Source organism: Bubalus kerabau, chromosome 10 (genome assembly GCF_029407905.1).
Source record: "Bubalus kerabau isolate K-KA32 ecotype Philippines breed swamp buffalo chromosome 10, PCC_UOA_SB_1v2, whole genome shotgun sequence".
NCBI classification, from domain to species: domain Eukaryota; kingdom Metazoa; phylum Chordata; class Mammalia; order Artiodactyla; family Bovidae; genus Bubalus; species Bubalus kerabau.
The window spans coordinates 63,826,906-63,838,705 of NC_073633.1; the positions used below are offsets into that span (position 1 = coordinate 63,826,906).

The 11,800-nt window shown below is 39.4% G+C and overlaps 1 protein-coding gene across 2 annotated transcripts in view; it reads left to right on the top strand.

Moving 5' to 3' along the window:
- DMXL2 (Dmx like 2) overlaps positions 1-8,805 on the top strand; it is a 171,168-nt gene extending 162,363 nt beyond the window's left edge. For both annotated transcript variants that reach the window (XM_055537960.1, XM_055537961.1), the window contains 7 exons: positions 496-556; positions 691-818; positions 2,532-2,609; positions 3,917-4,008; positions 4,956-5,008; positions 6,465-6,682; positions 7,346-8,805. In XM_055537960.1, the coding sequence (XP_055393935.1) occupies positions 496-556; positions 691-818; positions 2,532-2,609; positions 3,917-4,008; positions 4,956-5,008; positions 6,465-6,682; positions 7,346-7,555 (840 nt within the window). In that variant the 3' untranslated portion in view covers positions 7,556-8,805. The remainder of the gene's footprint in view (positions 1-495; positions 557-690; positions 819-2,531; positions 2,610-3,916; positions 4,009-4,955; positions 5,009-6,464; positions 6,683-7,345) is intronic.
- Positions 8,806-11,800: the final 2,995 nt, after the last annotated feature.

Consider the following 11,800-nt stretch of genomic DNA (forward strand, 5'->3'; position numbering starts at 1 on the left):
TTTCTCGTAACAACCTAGGTGATTTTCATTTTATAAATGAGCAAACTGAGAGGCACATGGTGGTAAACAGACGGAAAGGAATTCGTGTCTACTCTGTGTTTGAAAAGTGCACCAATGACATTATTGTTAATCATGGTAGTTAAGGGGTCCCATTCTCATGTTCTGCTCTGAAGAATCTGGAGATAGTTCTGATTGTCCTCAGGGACGGGCACTTGGAGGAGAGTTCCCTTTATCCCTAGATGAAGCCGCTTGGTGTCCTCACAGTCCACACAGACCAGGGCCAAGCCATCAAGTGACTGTGCTTCCCCAGCCTGTTCAGACAAGTGTCACGTATTTAGGGGGTCAGAAAATCCACAACAGGGTTTATTTAAGTACTAATCCAGTGTGAGAGAATAAATGTTATTAGAATTATAGAATTAGATGTGGCCTGAAGCATATCCTTCCTATCTCTTCTGTGATGCCACAATATAAATTCATTTTCATCTTCTTTTAAAGCTTATGAAAAGAAATCTCCATAATGTTAAAAGAATGACGTCACACCCAGTTCATCAGTACTGTAAGTGTTTGATTCATTATCAAAGAACTGTGAGTGGCCTCTATAATTTTGAAGCTGGCTTATAGAATTGGAAATATTGGAACCCTTTCTTGAGCTTTATATCTTAAGTTTTTGCTTTTCCTCTTGTGTCTCAGATCTTACGGGTGCACAGGATGGCAGTGTGCGAATGTTTGAGTGGACACGACCTCAGCAGCTTATCTGTTTCCGCCAAGCCGGCAATGCAAGAGTCACCAGATTATATTTTAATTCACAGGGCAACAAGGTTAGTTCTAGGGGGTTACTACTAAATTCATCTGAAAATAATTGTGGATATTTATGAATAAATGGCTAGTAAAGCTACATCTAAAAACAAATTCAGTCACTATAGATCTAAGCTTAGCAGGCAGTTTGGAATGGAAACAGAGAGAGATTTATTTTTAGGGGGGCTCCAAAATCACTTCAGATGTTGGCAGCAGCCATGGAAGTAAAAGACACTTGCTCCTTGGAAGTAAAGCTGTGACCAGCCTACACAGCATATTAAAAAGCAGAGACATCACTTTGCTGACAAAGGTCTGTCTAGTCAAAGCTATGGTTTTTCCAGTAGTCATATATAGATGTGAGAGTTGAACTATAAAAAAAGCTGAATGCTAAAGAATTGATGCTTTTAAACTGTGGTGTTGGAGAAGACTCTTGAGTGTCTCTTCGACTGCAAAGAGATCCAGCCAGTCCAGCCTAAAGGAAATCAGTCCTGAATATTCATTGGAAGGACTGATGCTGAAACTCCTATACTTTGGCCACCTGATGCCAAGAATTGACTCATTGGAAAAGATCCCGATGCTGGGAAAGATTGAAGGTAGGAGAAGGGGACGACAGAGGATAAGATGGATGGCATCACCGACTCGATAGACATGAGCTTGAGCAAGGTCTGGAAGTTGGTAATGGACAGGGAAGCCTGGCATGCTGTAGTCCATGGAGTCACAAAGGGTTGGATACAAATGAGCGACTGAACTGAGGCAGTTTGGTGTCTGTTTATATAGCCCTTTGGCTCTCAATAAGAGCATAAATCCACAGAATTTTGTGTGGATCAATTAATCATCCACTTACAGATACACTAAATATTCTGTGATTGTAAAGAATTCTGTTTTTGTTGCATGTGTTGATGGTACCCCTGTGTGAAGTCAGGCACCTGAGAGAAGCCAGTTCCCGCCCCCCCCCCCCCCCCAAATTATACTACAGAAATTTGGAGTAAAGCAGTGAAATAGGCATGGAAAAGCCTTTAAAAGGTGGCAGGATATTTTCAGTACTTGGGGTTTCCTGAGACCAACCTAGATAGCATATTGAAAAGCAGAGACATTACTTTGCCAACAAAGGTCCGTCTAGTCAAGGCTGTGGTTTTTCCAGTGGTCATGTATGGATGTGAGAGTTGGACTGTGAAGAAGGTTGAGCGCTGAAGAATTGATGCTTTTGAACTGTGGTGTTGGAGAAGACTCTTGAGAGTCCATTCTAAAGGAGATCAGCCCTGGGTGTTCTTTGGAAGGAATGATGCTAAAGATGAAACTCCAGTACTTTAGCCACCTCATGCGAAGAGTTGACTCATTGGAAAAGACCCTGATGCTGGGAGGGATTGGTGGCAGGAGGAGAAGGGGACGACAGAGGATGAGATGGCTGGATGGCATCACTGACTCAATGGACATGAGTTTGGCTCAACTCTGGGAGTTGATGGACAGGGAGGCCTGGCGTGCTGCGATTCATAGGGTCACAAAGAGTCGGACACAACTGAGCGACTGAACTGACTGAGAACTACAGCAGCAGGAACGTACGTACAGGCAGGATGTTGGTAAAGTAGGACTGAGTGACTCTCCTTTTGTTGTTTTTTTTTTAAACTTTACATAATTGTATTAGTTTTGCCAAATATCAAAATGAATCCACCACAGGTGATTTTAGCTTTGACATGGCTACTCAGAAGCTGTATTTAATATTTACACTATTCTTACAGTGTGGTGTTGCAGATGGAGAGGGTTTTCTGAGTATCTGGCAAGTAAACCAAACTGCGTCAAATCCTAAACCTTACGTGGTAAGTATCACTCAGTATTCCCGGGGTACATGCAGAGGCTGCCTTGTTTGTGAAGTGTTTGTTTCAGACAGCAGATCCTACTGGTAGATCTTTTGGGAAAGGGACCGCTCTGCCAGGAACCACAGCCCAGCACCCATTGCCCTCATTCTAGGTCAAAATAACCAAAGACTTTGGTCATCCTTCAAGCTGTGAAAACCATTGTATTTGAAAATTTTTAGGGACCTTCCCTGTGTGTAGTACTATTTAAGATACATTTCTATTATACTTTTATCCATTTTGAAATCTCTAACTTCTTAATGATAGAATTTTATAGTGATTCATTTTAGGTACTATAATAAGAACCAGACAGTTCCATGCATGCCAATTTTCTCCAGAATATTACTTACTAGATTTTAACCAGTCCCCATAGGCGACTTCATCCATTAATCCAAATCCCGTTTCAGTCATTTGATGATGCAGATGAGCATGTCTGGAGATGTTTCTCTTAAATTAATACATTATAGACTGTGTCATAAAGTCTTTATAGAAGTGGAAGTGACCTTCAATCTACCCTCTGGCCTTTGTCATTTCTGTAATATACCAAAATAATTTCAAACAAAATGTCTATTTTATTTTAAATACCCTGCTCCTCCTCCTGACTCCTCACCTCCAAGTTTCTGTTCTTCCACACCTGATACAAAAAGGAGAGTCATATCTGTCTCAGTAAGTGGTTTGCTACAGCTCTGGGACATCCTTAGGCAGTCTTGGGCAACCTTAAACCTGTGGATTATTTTTCAGGACTACTTTTGACTTTGTTTTTTACTATTGCTCTTTACCTGGAGTGAAGGCAGGGCCCACAGAGGTGGTAAGGAAGCTAGGTATCTATATTAAGGTTACAGTTTGACTTAAGTCCTTCAGGTCTAAGACTAGATGGGCATGTAGGAGTTGTTCCTCTTTGGGTGGTGGCTGTTTGTTATGATTTAATATTATTAAAGCTTATTAAATATATTTGAGATAAGCACTAAAATTGCCTGGACCCTTAATATAATTAAATTTCTTGCTTAAATTCATGTACTTGTTTTATCCCTTTGTTACATAATCTAAAAAAGTCACCTTTAATTCCATGTTTTTACCAACTTCTTTAAGTTTGATATTAGCCAAATAATGTGCAGATGACAGCAAATCCTATCATTTACTCTTTATTCTAGATTTTAAAAACTGTCTACAGCTTTTGCATGTAGTAAATGATTAGCAGAGCGGTGTGTGTGTGTGCTGTACCACCTCTTACTGGGTTCTGAGATAACAGCAGCTGCACTTCGTCCCCACAGAGCTGGCAGTGCCACAGTAAAGCCACAAGTGACTTTGCATTTGTTACCTCTTCAAGTCTAGTTGCCACATCTGGACACTCCAATGATAACAGGTGGGTTGACAAAGATGCAAACCAGAAATAAGCCTATTTTAGGCAGAAAGGCACTCTTGCTAGAAAGTATGCTATGCTAAGTCACTTCAGTCGTTTCCGACTCTGTGCAACCCCATAGACGCAGCCCACCAAGCTCCCCTATCCCTGGGATTCTCCAGGCAAGAACACTGGAGTGGGCTGCCATTTCCTTCTCCAATGCATGAAAGTGAAAAGTGAAAGTGGAGTTGCTCAGTCGTGTCTGACTCTTAGCGACCCCATGGACTGCAGCCTACCAGGCTCCTCCGTCCGTGGGATTTTCCAAACAAGAGGTACTGGAGTGGGGTGCCATTGCCTTCTCCAGAAAGTATGGATTTCTATATTTAGTCAGGTTTTACAACCTCAGAAATACAAAAACTGTTACAAATTCTTTTAAGCAGTTTTCCTTATCAGAAAGAGGCAAAAATTACTTTTTTTTAACCGGTGTTAAATACTGGCAGATTTTTGAGACTCTGTAGCACAGAGTCGGACACGACTGAAGCGACTTAGCAGCAGCATTCTCAACATCTTCTTTGCCTTCGATTGTTTTCATTGACAGCATGTGCCCATGAATGATACCTCTCATTTCCCTGTGGTGTTGATGCCCAGGGATAGAGAAGCATCTCTTCTACTCAGGAAATAATGTCTCATTTTCCCTGGAGTAATAATGGAAGAGAGAGAGGGCCAGGAGATGAGATGGGGACGAGTCAGGTGGGACCCATGTGAGACACAGAATCCTGTAGTTTGAAAAGGATAGACTCTTGGAAGTGATATATCCTCAGTCCTAACGTCTACTACCCTTGTCCTAGTTGAGAATCACTGCTTTATAAATGTAAGTGAACCAAAAAACCATAAGACTCAATAAGTAAAAATATTTGATGTAAATCCCAGTGATGATTTAGAACAACTTGTCTATGATGTATTTTTATTAGAAATGTATGCCTCTGGGACACATTGATAACACCTGGAAACAGCCTCATTCATGGTGAGTCAACTCTTCGATTTTCATTATGCTGTGAAAGAGTGCTTTCCTGGTTTTAACTAGTAAATTCAGTGTGTATAGTTTGTTCATGGGTTAAAAATGGAGAAATATATAGAATGAATAAAATTCTAAAAGTTGCCTGGAATGCTGGCTGGCTTGCTGAGGTAAATATGTATGGTCTCAGACATCCAGCTAGGCTAGAGTAATCTTTGTGTTGTATTCCCTTCAGAATACATGGTATGGGGAGTGGTGCTACTAACAAGTCTTCCCAGTTGGTGCTGGTGGTAAAGAACCCACCTGCCAATGCAGCGGTCACAGGAGACACGAGTTCGATCCCTGGGTCGGGAAGATCCCCTGAAGGAGGTCATGGCAATCCTCTCCAGTATTCTTGCCTGTGGAATCCCACGGACAGAGGAGCCTGGTGGGCTTCAGTCCATATGGTTCCAGAGTCAAGGCTGTTGAAGGAGTTAGTGGCAAAGTATTTATTGAGCTCACCAGAAATGAGATCATATTTTAAAGAATTAAACCTAACCATAAAATGAAAGTTAACCTTATGATGAATTAGAAATATGAACAATGCCAATTGAACATTATTCCTTTTGTGACAGCGTTTCCAGATTGCCATCCTATAGATCAGTTTTCCACACGATACCACCAAAAATGCTCAAAGTTCTAGTAAGTTTTGAGTTAAAAAAAGCTAGGTGGACTTAAAAAAAAAAAAAAAAAGATTTCTTTTACGATGAAGAGGTATTATTTGAGAGATGTAATTTTCAATTTTGATTGAAAAATTCTTGTTTTGGTGAATAATTATTAACATCTTTTAAATTAATATTAAGGCTTTAATCATATTAGAATGCAGAGAGTCCCAGGAAGGATAGCTTCTTAATTTGTAGCTGGCAGTTTTCACACTAGTGTAGTTTTAATTACTTCATTAGGAAGAATAGTTGATTTACAGTGTTTTTGAAGTATAGTTGATTTACAATGTTAATTTCTGCTATATAGCAAAGAGATTCAGTTGTACATGCATTCTTTTCCATTATGGTTTATCACAGAATATTAAATATGGTTCTCTGTGCTCTAGACAGTTGTTGATAAGGCTTTATGTATAGACAGGGACTGTGAAAGGGTAAATACTTGTTGTCATTGGTGGGTGTTAGTAAAGACATTGAGTATCACTGAGAAGCTTGTTCTCTGCATTTTGGCTTCTGCATTCTTAGGAGACAGTATAGCTTAGTTAGGGCTTAAATTTCCTGTGTATATGTGTGTTTTCATACTAAGGTTATGAATAAGAAGTTTTTTTCTGTCAGCGCTTGCAATCTTTTTACTTTGATCATGATTATAGAAATTTAGAAGGGAAACTGTGACAGTAATTTCTGTATTACTGAAATGTGTATTTAAAAATTACCAGCAGTACCAAAGTAGACGTGGTTTGGGAAAGGCTCTTGATGTTTCTCTCCAGGTTTCACATGCCACGATCATGGTGCCACGGTTCTTCAGTATGCACCAAAGCAGCAACTCCTCATATCTGGAGGCAGGAAAGGCTACATCTGCATTTTTGACATCAGGCAGAGACAGCTCATGCACACATTCCAGGCGCATGACTCTGCTATTAAGGCACTGGCTCTCGACCCCTGTGAGGAATATTTTACTACAGGTTCAGCAGAAGGTAACATCAAGGTGAGTCATCATATGAGAGACGTGCAAGCGTGCTATTATGTTTATCTTCTGTCAAGGCTGATTGGCAAGGGGACCCAAAGCAAAAAACTAACCACCCTCTTTGTGCGAACACTGTCTATCTCTTGCTTCCTTCCTTCTTTCCGTGTGGTTCTTGTTAGGACCTAGAAAACCAGATGAACTCAGTATCCTCTCAGGTCATAAAAACCTTTAAAGAACTCTATGTGTTTAATTAATGCATGGAGTTTCTGGGGACCTCCTCCCCTCTCTCTACCTCTGTCTCCAGTCCCTGACTCTATTTTGCACAGTTGAGGTTTCCAGATAAGTGAGGCAGTACTGTTCTTTTATACTGCCCCAGGGCCAAAGCTTAGTATGTTAGGAATGTATTTAATTGAACTAGAGATGGGGTTATATATGGTTAATATGAAACAAGAAGATGTGGAAAAAAGGAATTTGAAAGAAGGTACAGGGAACTGTAAAGATAGTAAATGGCCCTGTGAATGGTGTTATTTTTAATTAAATAAGCTATTGGGAAAGAGGTAGTTTGGGCTTTAAAGAGGTCATTTGGGCTGGGAGAACACAAGTGAAGGTCTTGTTTTTGAAAGTTTCTCATCTCTTTCTTAAAAGACTTACACTTTTTTGTTTTCACGTTTTCCTCTAAACTAGGTTTGGAGATTGACAGGCCATGGCCTAATTCATTCATTTAAAAATGAACACGCTAAACAGTCCATATTCAGGAACCTGGGGGCTGGAGTCATGCAGATCAACATCACCCAGGGCAACCGGATCTTCTCCTGTGGGGCAGACGGGACATTGAAAACCAGGGTTTTGCCCAGTGCTTTTAACATCCCTCATAGAATTCTTGACATTCTGTAGGCTTAAAGGTTGGGGCTTTATTTTTATAAACACTTCAGTTAAAAACACCCTGCAGAAATTGTTAGGCATTTCTGCTTTCCAAGCAGTTGTTTACCCATTGAAAAGAATACAGAGAATCTCTGTAGAATCTGATCAAAGGTGAGTGTTAGGCCGCGTTGTGCCTATGTGGGCTGGTAGAATGACTGTGCATGTAACCTTTATCATGCTGACAATATTTAAATAAAGCAAAACCTAGTATTGTATGAAGGGTAGCTATTCTTTACAGCATTTAGCAAACCTGACTCAGAAAACAATCAAGGTTAGAAGTTAGCCTGTAACTAAGTTATAATAATGAGAAGGACTTTTACACTAAATCTAGGAAGAAAATGTTGCTGTTTCAGGTTTTTCTTCCTATTCTTACCACGATTGTAGCATGCCTGCAGTCTCCTTTGTTGAATGAAGAACAGTCATAAAGAGTTAGAAGCTCCAGGTCACCAGAAACACTCTAAGCTTTGGAGCCCCGTGCAGTGACTAGTTCTCTGCTGTGAGAGGTTGTTCCCATTCTTTTCCTGCTGAATATTTTTCCTGTTAGTGTTTATACTGAGCTAGTACTGTAATTTGCAAATGAGTGCAAATTAAATGCAATGTTTTCCTCACAGTTTGCACATTCACATTTTTTGGACTGCTAGTTTTTCTATTTAAATATTTGCCTTCATGTTAGGAATGTAATAGTTGGACATGACATTTTTGTAGTTAACCAAACCATACCAAGTTAATATTTCTTTTTTTAGTCCAGTTTAGTACTTTTTCTTTTCACTATTCAAGGTTAAACACTCACAACATTTGAAGGCTATGTTGAAACTATACCAGTAGAGCATTTCATATTATAATTAAAATGAATGTTAGGCTTTTTGTGGCCAATTAATAGTTGATGAGATTGGTGATATTATTTATTATCACAGCCTATTGTATAAACTATGCAGAGTTAAATATTATTTGCTTGAAAAATATTAGCCAATGTTGTCATATTTTGATGTACTTCTTGGTTATGACCAAAAATATGTTCTTGAAATATTGAAACCAGTGTCTGTGTGTTTAAATGTTTACCAGCAAATTGTCTTATCATGTTAATGAGAATGTTTAATGCCTGTGCAGTAAATAGTGAAATATAATGGCATCAAAGCACCTTTCTCTGAGGGCAGTGTGGTATTTAGGCTGTGAAATACATATGTAAAAGGAAAATAAATGTTATTTGTTAGAGTTTTATCTCAGTTTGGTGTGGCATTCTTTGATAATATTTATAACAGTTGAGACCATTTTAACTTTAATAAAACTTTGCTTAACTATTGGAAAATTCTTAAGATATTGGGCAGTTCATTCATTTACAAATATTTATGAGTGCCTTCTATATGAGAAGCCATTTTAGGAAACGGGATACAGAGGTGACCAGACAGAAGGCACGCAATGTTGGGATTCAGTAGGGTAAGAACTAACATTACTTTATCTTCTTGATTAAAGTTAGAGTGCGTTTTGGTGTCCACACTGGTGAAGGAGCTAAGCTGGGGATGGTGCTCATGTGGACTGGTGAAGAAAAGGGAGGATGCCTAAATACTTAGGAACACAAATGCGACAAAAATAATAAGCATACACATATACATACCGGGGCTTTCCTCAGTGGCTAAGCAGGTAAAGAATCCGCCTGCAACGCGGGAGACAAGTGTGTGATCCATGGGTCAGGAAGATCCCCTGGAGGAGGAAATGGCAACCTGCTCCAGTATGGGACAAAGGAGTTTGGCGGGCAGCAGTTCATGGGGTCACAAAAGAGTCGGACATGACTGAGCATGCATGCACATACACTTACCTCAGTTCTGCATACAGTAACTTCTATATGTTGCATTCTCTCCATCACTGTATGTATTATACTAAAGTAGTACCTGGTGATGTGGTCAGTCTGTAAGATAATAGAATTTTTCAAAATTGTAGATGATTTACAATACTGTTAGGTACGCAACAAAGTGATTCAGTTATATATATTTTTCCAGTTCTTTTCCATTATATTGAATGCAGTTCTCTGTGCTATACAGTAAATCCTTGTTTATCTATTTTATATATAGTGGTGTGTATCTGTTAATCCCATACTCCTGATTTATCCCCCACACCACCTTTCCCCTTTGGTAACCATAAGTTTGTTTTCTATGTCTGTAAGTCTGTTTCTGTTTTGTAAATAAGTTCATTTGTATTTTTTTTTTTATAGATTCCACATATAAATGATATCCTTTGTCTTTCTCTGAAGGTTTACTTAGTATGAAAATCTGAAGGTCAATGGGCTTCCCTGGTGGCTCAGAGGTTAAAGCGTCTGCCTGCAACACAGGAGACCTGGGTTTGATCCCTGGGCCGGGATGATCCCCTGGAGAAGGAAATGGCAACCCACTCCAGTACTCTTGCCTGGAGAATCCCATGGATGGAGGAGCCTGGTGGGCTACAGTCCATGGAGTCGCAGAGAGTCGGACATGACTGAGCAACTTCACTTTCACTTTCATCTGTATTACTGCAAATGAACTCCGGGAGCTGGTGATGGACAGGGAGGCCTGGCGTGCTGCACTTCATGGGGTCGCAGAGTCGGACACAACTGAGTGACTGAACTGAATTGATCCATGGCAGCATTTCATTCTTTTTAATAGCTGCATAGTATTCCATTATATATATATATACACACACACCATATCTTCTTTATCCATTCATCTGTTGTAAACAGTGCTGCTATGAACACTGGGTGCATGTATTTTCAAATTAGAGTTTTCATCTTCTCTGGATATATGCCCAGGAGTGGGATTGCAGGATCATATATGCTAAATCTAGTTTTAGTTTGTTTTTGAGGAACCTCCATACTGTTTTCCATAATGGCTGCTGGAATTTACATTCCAGCCCAACAGTGTAGGAGGGTTCCCATTTCTCCACAGCCTCTCCAGCGCTTATTGTTTGTTGATTTTTGATGATGGCCATTCTGATCTTCATGAAGTGATACTACTCCTGGGCATATATCCAGAGAAAACTATAACTCAAAAAGGTACATGCATCCCAGTGTGCATTACAGCCCTGTTTCACAACAGCCAGAACATGGAGGCAACCTAAACGTTCATCAAAAGATGGCTAAAGAAGATGTGGTGTGTGTTATATATATATATTACACACACACACATACACACACAACAGAATATTATGCAGCCATAAACAAAAAAAAACCAAAATGCATTTGCAGCAACATGGATGGACTGAGAGATTGTTATACTGAATGAAGTCAGAGAAAGACAAATAGCATATGATATTGTTTTCATGAGGAATCTAAAAAAGGATACAAATGAACTTATTTAACACAACAGAAGTAGAGTTACAGATGTAGTAAACAAACTTATAGTTACCAGGGAGGTAAGGGAAGGTAGGGATAAGTTGGAAGATTGGGACTGACATATACACAATACTATATATAAAATATCAGAGAAGACAATGGGACCCCACTCCAATACTCTTGCCTAGAAAATCCCATGGACAGAGGAGCCTGGTGGGCTGCAGTCCATGGGGTCGCTAAGAGTCGGACACGACGGGGTGACTTCACTTTCACTTTTCACTTTCATGCATTGGAGAAAGAAATGGCAGCCCACTCCAGTGTTCTTGTCTGGAGAATCCCAAGGATGGGGGAGCCTGCTGGGCTGCCGTCTATGGGGTTGCATAGAGTTGGATACGACTGAAGCGACTTAGCAGCATATATAAAACATAAGGACCAACTGTATAGTACAGAGAACTCTACTCAATACTCTAATGGCCTATATGGGAAAAGAATCTAAAAAAGTGGATATATTTTACTTGTTCTGAAATCTATTTTGTCTGAAATTAACATAGCTATTTTAGTTTTCTTTTGATTCATGTTAGCATAGTTTACCTTTTTCCATTTCTTTACTTTTAATCTGTGTCTTTAAAGTAGGTGTTGGGTCTTGGGTTTTGTTGTTTTTTTTTTTTTTAAATCCTGACTGTCTTTTACTGGTATATTTAGATCATTTACATTTAAAGTGATTATTGATAAGAACATGGTAAATATTAATACAGCTATAACTGTTTTCTCTTTGTTGCACTTGAAAAAATCTTTTCTGCCTTCTCTGGTGTTAGTTGAGCATTTAATATGATTCAACTTTATCTTCTCTTATTAAATCTATTATACTTCTGTAAAAGGAGTGTAAGTGGCTGCTCTAAAATTTTTCTTCTACATTTGCC